The 13,558-nt window shown below is 40.1% G+C and overlaps 1 protein-coding gene across 2 annotated transcripts in view; it reads left to right on the top strand.

Annotated features, from left to right (window-relative positions):
* Window positions 1-13,558, top strand: part of PCSK5 (proprotein convertase subtilisin/kexin type 5) — a 394,890-nt gene that overhangs the window by 314,579 nt on the left and 66,753 nt on the right. For both annotated transcript variants that reach the window (XM_036433764.2, XM_036433763.2), the window contains exons 23-24: window positions 1,565-1,771; window positions 3,040-3,108. In XM_036433764.2, the coding sequence (XP_036289657.1) occupies window positions 1,565-1,771; window positions 3,040-3,108 (276 nt within the window). The remainder of the gene's footprint in view (window positions 1-1,564; window positions 1,772-3,039; window positions 3,109-13,558) is intronic.

Genomic DNA, 13,558 nt, shown 5'->3' with positions numbered 1-13,558 from the left:
GGTTATAGTTCCTCACTTCTCTTTTAAGACTCTCCTTGTTTGCAAAAAAGAGAAGCACCGATAAGATTTATGCAAGGGGTTTAAGTCAAATGGGGGTATCCAAACTATCAGACCCAACTAAGTGAGCTGCCACAGTACTCAAGCTATTTGGAAAATGACCAAATCTTGGCATACTCTTGGACCAAGCCTATGAGGAAAGCTGGTCATGGACAAGGCATCTAAATGGCCTCCTTTTGCAGTGTCTGTATATTTAAAATACCAAAACCCTTCAAATTTTGTCCTTTAAACCCAAATTATAATATCCAAAGCTGTAGAGATAATAAAGCCATGTCTAAACAATAAAAATGGGATTGGGAGACATTTTCTCTAATATCTGAACCCATCATCATTATTTAAGATCCATTTGGAATATTGGGAAAATAGGAATATTGCTAAATATTAATTCACTTACTCATTCAATCATTCAGTAAATATGTACCTAAATGCCCCTAAGCCTCTGTATCCTGAGTTGATGTCACATGAAAGTGTAGAGAATGTAAAACTGTGGGTCAGAAAGAGTAGGCTTACCACTGTTCTCCCTCAGCTCATCCTACCTATATCTGAGAAATTTGGCCCTCTTTAAAAAAATAGTTGAATGCTGGTACTTTCATGTTTTCAACCTAACATTATACTATTATAACTTTCAGTTTCTGAACTTGTAACATGGGATCAGTGCTATCTCTACCCACAAATTCAGCCACTTGCACTTTGAAGACCAGTGTTCTGTATCTTCACGTGGTAGATTACATGATGAGCAAACAGTAGACCCCAGTTATGTGGGTAGCACATATCAGCTGTTTTTCACAAGCCGGAACATATGAGAAACCTGGTTCAAAGAAGATGGATACCCCAAACACACTCAGCACAAACCAAAACACCTATGAGGGTAGGAGACTTCTAGGTGCATCTATATTTATCAATCTTACTTTTTAAAATATATTGATAATCCTTTTTATTAACTGCAATTGTTTGTAACTCATTAGAATTTTCCATTTCATCCATGAGTAAATTCCCATAGTCTCATGCTGGGGGTACTGCTGATTCTTTCCTGGTAGACTCCAGTCTTGGCTGAGTTCAGGGGCTTTCAGAGATGCACATGAAGGCGTCTAGTGTTGAGTGGCTGCCACTGTAGGAATTGGCAGCCATGCAAAAATTCAGACAGCTAACACAAGCATGTGATAACAGAATTCAAAATCATTCTAAAAGACTGCACTGTCATAAAAAAAAAAACACAAAAAAAATGTCTATCAGTAAGCATTTGTTTATTCTCATGGGATATCTAACCTCTATGACTGTGGACTTCTACAGACACTGAAAGGACCCCAAGAAAAATCTTTTTTAAAATTTCTTTATTGATTAAGGTATTCCATTCTTATACTTCTGTTCCCCTAGGAGCAGAAGCACTTGGTCATGTTTTCTTTTTAAATAAAATATATTAATTATATTATTATGGTTTATGGTTAATTGTGTACATTTTCCCTTTTTTGTTGTTGTTGTTGTTGCTTTTGTTCCTCTACCTGTTCAGATAAGCAAGGCCAGGAGCGCTTCCTGCACTTGGGGGAGTGTCGGGAGACCTGCCCAATGGGGCACTACCCTGCAGAGGAGCACACCTGCCTACCCTGCCCGGATAACTGTGAGCTGTGCCACAGCGGAGACATCTGCACACGATGCACGAATGGCTACTTCATAGCGTCCACCAACCACACTTGCCAGAAGTTAGAGTGTGGACCAGGTAAGGCTGCTCTGGAGCCACTGCCCTTCCCCAGGAGGTGGCAGGAGGAACTGTACCCCTACATGATCCACACTCTTGAATTGTCTTCTTGGTTTTCTGTCAGTGCCTGGGATGACGCTGCGTGACTACGCAGCAAATGGGAACAGTGATTGCTGCCCTTCTCTCTTCCCCTTACACACTTTTTCTCTGCGTTTCCCCAGACATAATCCATAATGACTGTAATTAATCACACAGAAATCAATCTTGAGTGGAGGGTTCATGGGAAGGGTATCGGGTAGAGAAAATTAGATGAGAGTCTGTAAGTCCTGGCCAACAATTTTCTCCTTCTTAATTACTAGTTGTGAGATTCTAGACAAAATTAGTTTGCATTCTGCTCCTTGTTTCCTCATTTGTAAAAGAGAGAGCATAGCACCAAGATGGTTGCTGTGAGAAATCAGAGCGAGTCATCCTACCTAAAACTACCTGAAAATATTAAAATATTCTGTGAATTGTAAGTTATAGTTATTGACCAATTCCTTATCTTACATATGAAGAGGGACATTTTAAAAACAGAATTTTTCCATGTAAGAATACTGCAAACTTTCTCTGCTTTGTATAAGAATTATGCCTAATCTGATGCTGAAGAGAGAGAGCTCCAAAATAATTTCTAGACCAGAATAAAAGAGACAGAACCTCACCCTCGCTGGATTGCTCACGTGGTTGAAGCAACAACCTGTTCACCAAAAGCTTGTGGGTTTGATTCCCAGTCAGGGCACATACCTAGATTTCAGGTTCAATCCCTATTCAGGGCATACACGGAAGGCAACCCATCAATATTTCTCTCTCACATCAATGTTTCTCTCTCTCTCTCTCTCTCTCTCTCTCTCTCTCTCTCTCTCTCTCTCTCTCTCTCAATCAATAAATCAACAAAATCATATCCTCAGGTGAGGATTAAAAACAAAAGAAAGAGCCTGTTTATTTATATTCCCAATTCCAAATTCCCAGAACTTATTTAACAAATAAAATGTACCAGCTTAATTCCAATACAAGTGGCAAGGCATATAGTCCCACTCTATTCTATCTGTACCCAATCAATGTGATCTAATCAAGTAAATTAATGAAAGAGATAAAATTGTGGGTGACACATAGATCCTTGAAGATGGTTTTAGGTTTCATAATTGCTCTACTACTTGCTTGAAAATAAGCTACACACAAAGATTATTTTCATAGCAACTGGTGTATCTCCACTCCATGAAAATGAATTGTTTTTCACTCTTCTCACTGTATAGGTGAAGTCCAAGACCCAGACCTTGGAGAATGTGTGCCTTGCGAAGAAGGATGTTTGGGATGCAGCTTGGGTATGTCATCTTCCTTTGTTGATTCAAGAGTTAAAATAGTTATGTCCTTTTCCACACACCCTGTCATTCCTTCAGCAGAGACTCTTGCTATTGTTGTCATCATCAATATCCACTAAGTGGGCTCACTCCCATGCAATGGATAGGTCACTTGTCTTCTTGAAACTCAAGTCAAGGAAAGGACAGGTATCTTTTCCTCTGGTTGTTAGCTAGTTGGCAGGGAATACCTATAGCAACCATGTTTCTAAGTGCCGGGGACCTCGCCTCTCCTTAGCTTCTCGAGATCACTAATTTGAAAATGAACAATGATGGGAGAGAAATAAAATCAAGCAAAGTAATATGCCTACTCACTCACTTGGTATGCAGAAGTCTGTTGGGAGTTAGAGGGTATTCCTTTGCAAAAATGACTTTAAGCCTAAGACAATCCTTGGAGAAAAAGCAATGTAGTGACAGTGAGCTGAAATCCCCATCACATAATTAAAAGCTCTTATCAGTCTTCCACATAATTCTCTAATTCACATCACTGGCACCTCTCTTCTCCCCATACACAACTGGTTCTCCTGTGGACAGAGAGGTAGGGGCAATCTGTACCACAGGGCACTACTGGATTGGATGCAAAATGAAAAACAGGAAGGCCATCAAATTCCAGGAATGCATCATGATGTAAATTTAGGTAAGATATTGAAACTACTAAGCATTTGGGTCTGTGGATCTTTAAGAGAAAATCCAACCAAAATTAAAGATTGATGGAATAATTTCTTTTCATGGAGTTTCCATGAAAGCCCTGTGATTGATTAACTCATGCTTCTAAAACTTTAATGTGCACACAAAATACTATGAGAAATTTGTTAAAATGCAAACTCTGATTCATGGGTCTAAGTAGAGCCCTAGAATGTGCATTTCTAATAAGCTGCCCAGTGAAGCCAATGCTTCATGAAGTACTCGTGAAGTTGCAAGGGGTCAGACTGTGCCAGCATTAAGTGGGTTTATTGGTGACTTTCTCGAATGGGTTTCCTTAATTCTTAAATATTACACATAAATTATAATTTACCTGATGGCTCTCACCAATTCTCTCTGACTTACATGGAAATGATGAATTTTCTGTGATATTTGTGACCGCAAAATAGAAGTTTTAGGAACTTGAATACCATTCTCCCATTGTCTTTCACTATGAAATGGGGCATATATTACTGAAAAATAAAAAATAATAATGGAGTTATACTTCAGAAGGGGGTAACATTTAGATCAGAGAATAAAATGCTAATTTCCTTGGAAGCAAAATTAGACCTAAACTTCAGTAATAAAAGTACAAAAATTAAAATGATAAGCAAATTCTAGCATCTCGTATGAGGTGGTAAGAAGTGATCATTCTTTTAGGGAGCAAGGATAAATGTTTTGACTATACTGATTATCCTTTTTCCCATTTCAGATCTTATTTGCACATTAGGTTTCACATCCCAGCTAATTTTTGTGGCCTCTTTTACAACTTTGCTATTGTGTGTTATGTGTCCTTGCTAGCATCTCTGTGCATATAAAAGGCACGCACAACCAACAAGCTGCATGTGCGCCTGTCAAATTTCAAACATGGATTTTTTGTGATTTTGACTCTCAGGTTTAAAGGATGTATGAATGTGTGTGGACCCATTTAGGATCAGTGAGGATCTTGGCACAGAGGTGGTCACTGGGGACCTGCATTGTCCACCCTACCCTTAGATGCCTAGCTAAAGATGAGAACAAGTGTAGCCACTGGATAATGAATTCTGTAGCACTCACTAGCCATCTGGGGACTCAAAACCCAAAATAATCAACTTGTAAAAAATTAGAAAGTTCAACTGACTTCACAGAGTGCTTTTAAAATATTTGGTTCATTCCTTGATTAAATTTTAATTGTCTACTATGTGTCTGCACTGGAGTTCCAAGTCACTATGGCTGTGATCCTGCTGAAAGGTCCTCTCTGGCTATCACAGTGACACACCTGGAGCCAAATCCTTTGCAAGGCAACCTGCCAGAATAGAAAGAAGTACACAGTGCAGTGGATTACAGAAGAGATGACTAGAACACTTTAAATACTGCTTCTTTCTCATTTTATATTCTAAAATTTCTCTTACTTTATAATGTATATATTGGGCCTTATGGATTTTGGGGTTGCCTTGGCTGAACTCAACTATCATCTTATTTCTGAAGTCTTTGTTAATCTCTCCAGTAGAATTCTCTTTTCTTGTTTTTCCTTGTTTTTAGGCCAATAGTAATATTCTTTACAGTAATATTTGGTATGTACACATAGGTAATTTGTGCCTAGACATTACCTGAGAATGCCCTGACCTGTGCAGTTCAGTGGTTAGAGCTGAGGTTGACAAACTACGGCTTGTCAGCCACATGCAGCTCTTTGGCCCCTTGAGTGTGGCTCTTCCACAAAATACCACGGCCTGGGTGAGTCTATTTTAAAGAAGTGGTGTTAGAAGTTTAAGTTTAAAAAATTTGGCTCTCAAAAGAAATTTCAATCATTGTACTATTGATATTTGGCTCTGCTGACTAATGCGTTTGCCAACCACTGGGTTAGAGCATTGGCCCCTAACACCTTGGGTTCGATTCCTCTCAAAGGCATGTACCTAGGTTGCAGGTTTGATCCCTGACCCCCATCAGGGCGCATGTGGAAGGCAACCAATTGATGTTTCTCTCTCACATCAATCTCTCCCTCTCTCTTCCTCTCTCTCTCTCCCTCCTCTTCTCCTTCTCTTCCACTCTCTCTAAAAAGCAATGGAAAATATATCCTTGAGTGAAGGTTAAAAAAAAAAAAAACTACCTGAGAACATGCTCTTTAACTTACACATTTTGTTCCCACAAGAACTAGTAGCATGCCTATCTATACTAATAAAAGGGTAATATGCTAATTAGACTGGATAGACTGGACATCTCCAGTTGTCCTGTCCTCCTTCCAGACAAAGCCATGGTGGCAGGGGCCAAGGCAGAGATGGTTAGGAATAATCATGCTGGCAGGCAGAGGCAATTAGGGATCATCAGGCAGTCAGGCAGATGAGTGGTTAGGAGCCAGTGGTCCCAGATTGTGAGAGGGATGTCTGACTGCTGGTTTTGGCCTTTTAAAGACAATAGACTTCTTTCCTCATCTGTCCCTTGAAATGATTGTAGCTTATTACCTGGGCCATGCACTGAGGTTGGCACAACTGTGCGTGATGCATCTGGATCACTAGAAAGAAGGTCAATATGAGCATTTGGGCAATATGAGCATCAAAATACTGATGAAAAATAATTACGATTTATTTAAAACAGAATCTATGTGTCAATTATATTTTTAAAAGAAAGGAAGTGGAAAGCTCTTCTTTATAGAAAATTTTCAGCTGGTATACATGCACAGAAGAATGAGGAAAATCATCATTTTAATATCCCCTACTGTGTAGACTCAAGGGAGAGTCATCAGTAGAAGCTAAAAATCATTAAGTGAAAATTTGTTTGGGAACAATATAATCACACACACTCAAGGTAATTCCATAATTAACAGTTAATTACAATGGAGAGATTTGCTGGTTACCAAGATAATCTAGTTATTATACTAAGCATAACAACCATTAGTTCCATACAACCTGATATGTATTTCCTGACATGTATGTCATTTGTTATCTTTGACAAAAGGGCCTAGACTAGGGATTCTTAATTGGAGGTTGAGTATGACCCCATAACATTTTTCAATGTTATGGTACATTTTTTATTATCATGTGGGGGTTGGTACTTATAGAGGTCAAGGATGCTTCTAAACATTCTATAATTCTATTCAGGAGTGAGACCTCATTCGTAGGGGAAAAAAAATTGACACATCTGGGACATAAAATCCGTGTTTTACTTTTCCAATGGCGTAGACATGCAGGGTTCTTCCAATCAAATATAGTCACAGATCACTATTTATTTCACTTTACACAGATCTCCCACTGGACCTTTCCCACAAACTTTCAGGAGAACAAAGACAGTGTCAAGTAGTTTGGGCACCTTCCAAGCCAAAGGCATTACAGAATAAAAGTTATACGAGGCTGGTGTCTCCTTTAAATGAGAAAGAAGTTGCTGATGGTAAAAGTGAAGCTCAACGTTCATAAAGGAGGTAGTGTGCCAGGTGCATCATGCACAGTTGTGCCAACCTCAGTGCCTGGCCCAGGGAATTAGTCACCATCATCTCCAGGGACAGATGAGGAAGGAAGTCTATTGTCTTTAAAAGGCCAAACAAAAGCCTATTTCAGAGGAAGAATTAGAATCTAAATGCACTGTCACCAGTTTGCTGGAAAAAAGAGAAACAAGCATGAAATTGTATAAAAATAACTTAAAACGATTGTTTTTATTTACAATTCACTAGAGTCTCCCTCTCCTCTCATTTTCTAAAGGATACCTCATTTCAAAGATGGGGGTCGAGAAGGAATAAAAATGTAAAAGAAGAGAGAACCCACCCTCGAAAAATTTGTAGAAGTTATGCCATTTCGTGGTCCCTTATCCTGGCTTCCTTCATTAATTCATCTAGAAAATATTTAGTGCGTGCTTTTGTGCTTTCTGCTTTCCCATCATCTGTCCAGTTTGTTTCACAAATAATAGGACTCTATGTCCTGTTTACCAAGCATCATCATTCACCAGGCACTCTGCTAAACACTTACACTAAATGATGTGTTTTCACATTGACAACTCAATGATTTTTACAGATGGAGAAACTGAGGATTAGGAAGGTGTTGAATTTTGACCAATTTAATGCATAGGAGAAGTGACAGGGTTATCATACAATCAGTTTCAAAGTTATCTTTAGTCTTTTCACAGAAGTGGCTAGCTTAGAAGCTTTTTGTCATATGTATGCACTATGATAGGCAGGGTTCTATAACAAATGACCCCCCGAATCCTCAAAAACTTAAAGGCTTAGTTCTCATTCATGCTACATCTCCACGCAGCAGCTGAGAACTCTGCTCTGCATGATCCTCAATCCAGGGCCCTGGCTGACAGCGCACCCATTACCTTATGTGACAGAGGAAAAGTACACTTGCTCTTAACGTATCCCCAGAATGTGACACCTGTAACTTCCCACTCACATATTTTTGGCCAATAACACAGTAATGCCCAAGACCACGTGCCTGCAAAAGAGAAACTAATATTGTGAATATCCTAATGACATGCTCACCATGATAATAACTGGGACTGCTACTGGTATATTCCAAGGTCTCACATCATATGTTTGTACACTAAACATTCCCAAATATGTGCCCACTGATTCACTGATTTCTCTCCTCTGATCTTGCCCATTATCATACCCTGAAAGTGCCTGACATTCTCCTTCTTTCAAAGAAAATTTTCTAAGGAAGTTGTGTATGTTTTTAACTGATGGAGCTTCTCAAAGTATTCTGCTGTCTCACTTCTCTGATCCCTTGACAACCAGAGTCCAAAAGAGGACCAGTGATAAATGATATTGTAGTCAATAGGTGAATTGTCAGCTGAAAGGACCCTGACCTTTCTTTATACTTCTCTTCCAAATCTCTATTGTGAAAATGATAATATTCTGGTTCTCTTGCCTTTATCTACTGCCCAAGAGAAGTGCCCAGATGAGCCCAGTTTGGGGAATTTAGACAACTTTCTCTAATTTTTTCTAATTTGGTTCAAGAGATATTCACTGAGCTTCCACATCAGGCTAAGTAAGCATGGGATAAAAAGGAAAATAAAGCACACTTTCTGCTTTCAAGGGGCTTACATGTAAATGGGAAATGCCAGTGGTTCTTAGCCTTAGGTGCATGTTAGCATCATGTAAAATGCAGTCTTGGGACCCAACCCCAAAGTCTCTGGTTTAATTGGTCTAGGTTGAGGCATCTGTATTTTTTTTTTTTTTAAATTGCCAATTCACCCAACTGACTGTAACTCAGTGGCTGAACACTGACCAATGAACCAGGAGGTCATGGTTTGATTCCTGGTCAGGGCACATGCCGGGGTTCTGGGCTCCATGCCCAGTGTGATGCGTACAGGAGGCAGCCAATAAATGAATCTCTCTCATCACTGATGTTTCTATCTCTCTCATCCTCTCCCTTCCTCTCTGAAATCAATAAAAAATATTTTTCTCAAGAAGTGCTGATTATAATGTGTAATCAAAGTTCATTAAAATAGGTGTATGAATCACTGATGAAAATAGGTATATCAAACTGAAAATTTCAATATCATGTTTAAAATTCTTTGTTGAAGAGGGAAGCTGAAGCAGAGGCTGATGCATTTTATTATTATAATTACAACGTACAGTCTATTCTGTGCTAGGTGCACAGCTATGATCTCTAATCCTGATACAATCTTCTCTGTTCAAAATGCTATCCCCACTTTATAGATGAAAAGACCAAGGCACAGAGATCTTATGTAATTTGCTCAAAGTCGCATAGCTAATGAGTTTTAGAGGCAAATCCAAAGTTAGAACTGTCTGGCTCCAAATCCACAGAGCATCCAAATATTTATTCTTTTTCCAGAGTAGATTACACTCAGACATCATTTTCGCAAAAAGGTCAATCTGCTATATTTGTTTCATTCTTGGCTATACTCTTAATGCTCCTCAGTTATGTCTCCTGGCATTTCCCTTTGCTCCTCCTGCATTCAAGTTCACATTCCTAGTTATGAGGGAGAAGAAAATTAGTGGCGAGGTATCCTAAGTTCAATTCTAGAGCAATTAGCTCATCGTCTTGGCTCTTGGTATTATTACACCATTTTCCCCCAGAGAAGGGTATAATCAAAGTTCTTCCTACTTGTTGTGTAACTGACCTGTGAAGTCAACTTGTGAGCCAAGGCTGTCTGGATCACGTATACTTGCAGAAAGAGAACTGAGCCAATGACTTTCAAAACAAATCTAGTTAAAAGCGCAGAGGGTGGTCGAGCACTGCATGCAGGGTGGAGGGGCTCAGAAGGCAAGCTGCCATTCCTGAAAGTAATGGGGGGTCTGCAACAATTCACCTCCAGAGACTGGGGGTAAGGGGCAGCTAGGCTGGTGGGATGGATTTCATGCCTGCAGAACTATCTAGAAAACTTTTTTATATATATATATATATATGTTTGAGAGCTGGAAAAGTGTTGCCAAATTACTTTGTTAGTGAAAAATATGTTTGATTTTTCTGAAATCCCTCAGCAACCAACCCCTCAGCGTATGTCTGTCCATCAGGTTTAAAACAAAGAAAAGTGAGAACAATAGTAGAGACTAGAACTGTGGATGGTTAGACCTTATTTGATTTTGCAGTATTGTAGAAAATGAAGTCTAAAATCTTAATATCTATCTCCATCCTTCCCCTACCACAATGGAAATCTTTGGGCAAGTCCCATATACTTTTCAATTCTTAATTCCATCCTATTTTACAAAGGAAAAATATCCATGAGTTGCCTGTATTTTACCTCTTAATATGGCCCTAGAGATTATAATGAAAACTAGAAAGATGATCATATCTTGGACTCCGTAAGAGAGAAAAGCCAAGAGGCTCTATTATTAATATAAAAATAAAATATCATTTGCTTTCTCCTCTTCTTTCCTATGTCAGCCATCACCAAGAGGCCTGTTGGTATACAACGTCTGACTTGTGTGCCATTGCGTCATAGCACTTACATAGTGCTTGTCATCAGGGAGGCACTCAGTACATGTCTGTGGTTTTTGTTAGCTGTCCTCGTCTCACCTCCAATACTCCATCTCCCTGTGCCACTGCCACACAGCCATTTCACAGTCCTTTACCAGATGGCAGAAAGAGCTTCCAGCTCCACTGGTTAAAGAGGAGAAAAATTATTTAAGTCACAGAGCAGACACCAGAATAGAGAGGAGCTGAGTGTGGGGGAGGTGGGGGAGCATCTGCATGTTGATACCCAGCTGCTCAACAGGCAGGTCTCCAACTAAGAGTAGAGCCAACAATGAGTGTCAGTAAATTGCCTCTGCACCTCTAGAGCCTGAAATTCCAGCCTTCTAAAAGTCAACAAGAGGGGAATTTGGTAGGAGTCCAAGACTCATCCTTTCCATGAAGTCTCCCTGCAACTCACAACAGAGAAACTTTGGCTGCAGCCCTACCAACAGCCTTCAGTTCAGCTTCCAGCCCAGAAGTAGAATGGAGACCGAACAGCACAGCAAGCTGTGGAAGGCAGTGGGCTCAGGGACGGGGACTAGGGCAAGGCTATGCCTCACTCACCACCTCTTGATCAAGTACCCAAAGCTGAAGCACTGAAGGTTAAGAGTATCCATGCTGACATCTCCCAACATTAGTCATGTTCTCACCAGTGACATTACCAGGTCAATCAAACCTTTGTTCCTCCCAGCTGTGTGTATGGCCATCTGTAGCAGACAACTTTTTCCCCCCTATATTTTCCATAAAAAAGGTGTGTTCTGCCTACGTATATATTATCCACCACTAGGAGAGACAACTAAATGTTTTGTAGGAACCAGACAGGCAGACCAGGGATATGTACCCCTCAGTCCCTTGTTTGGCAGCCACTAAGGACTGGGGGAGGAGACCACTGGGAGCAATGCATTTCTACCTGAGCAATGCCACTCAATCAGATCACCAGGACAAGAGAAAAATCCAAGGACAAATGTGGCATTGCCTCCAGAGGGGCAACGTGTATAATCTGAAGATGCAAAGGGTGGAATATTAGAATATAAAAGTTTCTCAATCTCTCCAACCTCTGACTTGGACCAGAAAGTGTTGACAGCTTGATTTATCATCACAATGGAACTTCATGCCCTACAATAATTGTTAGAAACCTGGATGTTCCTTTAGAAAAAATAAATCAACCTAAAAATGTACTCTCTATATTACCATATTCCCAACATTTCGGTTATAATAGCAAGCTTTTGGGTGCAGTCTAGATGTGAGCCAGGAAACAAAAAGGAAGTTGTTTTGAAGGGGTGCTTACTGGAAAGCCCAATACAATCATGCTAAGTGCCCAACCCAATTGTAAAGTTTCAGATTTACTGTATTTAGCAGAAATGCAGCCTGTACATTTGAAATATTATCCAAATGACCTAGCTTCAACTTAGAAATCTTCTATGAATTGAAACAAGTGAATTAGGGAGACCTCTTGCTTTTAGCACTGAAGGGTCTGTGGGAAGTGAGTCAAGAACCATTTATAGTAGTGATAAAATACTATAGTTAAGGCTATAAAAATTTGGCATACATGGTCTCAGTTCAGAAGTAAATTCCTTTTATGTGCTCGGCAAAGGAGCAACTGAAAAGTTTTACAAATGAGAAGTCTGACCTATTGAGATTTCAACATAAAACCTGTCAATTATTCCTTGGGACTAGGTTTAGTAATTACACCCTTGAATATTAAAATGCAAATCAGAACCATGAAGCCAGTGACAGCTTGACTTCACCATGGCTAATGACAGTTACACAGTTGTTGTCCAACTGTCACATTTGTGCCCAACTGTGCATTTATGAGGTGGGCCACTTGGGAACTTAGCAAGTAAGTGGGGGAAAGCATCAGAACCGGAACCTTGTCTAATGAACAAACACATCTGATGGGGCACTATGCTTTGCTCAGCCAATCAGATTCTGTACTTGAAAATTCCGACTCAAGCTAGAACTAGTAGATAATGCTTGACAACTAACAGATGTGTGTTAGTCAAAAGAATCTTATTAATTTTAGTTTCCCCCACATCTCTGACATCATCACCTACCTCTATCCCCTCATCCTCACCCTCTAGCTACACTCAAGGGTCTTGATCTTGATTAACTCTAGGCCATTCTTGCCCCCAGACCCTGCATCAGCTGTCTCTCTGCCACCAGACTGCTCTTCCCGAGATAATAACCTTGCTGGCTCCTTCCTATCATCACATCTCAGTTTAAATGTCATCTGCTAAGAGGCTTCCCCTCAGCACCAAATCTAAAGAAGCCAACCTACGTGTGTGTGTGTGTGTGTGTGTGTGTGTGTGTGTGTGTATGTGTGTGTGTGTGTCTATCTCCTTCCTCACCCCTCCCAAACTCCCATACCCCAGTACATACTCACATCAATCACCTTCTTTTAATTCTGGTAGCTCACATACAACTATCTGATTATCTGATATTTTCATTTTTAATTTACTTTTAAAACATGTTTGCTATATTTCTTCGTTCACTGAAATATAACTTCCAGACAGGCAGAGACTTTATTATCTGTATTGTTGTATTATTAACACCTAGAATCCTGCCGACCACATGTCGATGCTCAATGCCTACTTTCTGAACAAATAAATGGGCAGGCTCCTAACAGGTAAATCTGTGGTGCACAGTTTCCAAGAACCCTTGTGGGGAGGAGAAGAGCCAGATTGTAGTCCCAGAGCTCACTTAAAGCAAGTCATTTCACTCTTGTCTCTGGAGCTCACATCTTCACAGAGGGGCTGGGTGGATCAGTGGCCTGCACCCTGTTCTGTGAAGGCCCTTCCTCTCCCACCATACCCTTCTCCCAATTTAGCCAGGGCAGCTTTGCTTTCATCTCT

Source organism: Pipistrellus kuhlii, unplaced genomic scaffold (genome assembly GCF_014108245.1).
Source record: "Pipistrellus kuhlii isolate mPipKuh1 unplaced genomic scaffold, mPipKuh1.p scaffold_m20_p_12, whole genome shotgun sequence".
Taxonomy (NCBI): domain Eukaryota; kingdom Metazoa; phylum Chordata; class Mammalia; order Chiroptera; family Vespertilionidae; genus Pipistrellus; species Pipistrellus kuhlii.
The sequence above is the reverse complement of the archived record's forward strand: the minus strand, read 5'-3'. Positions and strand labels throughout refer to the sequence as shown.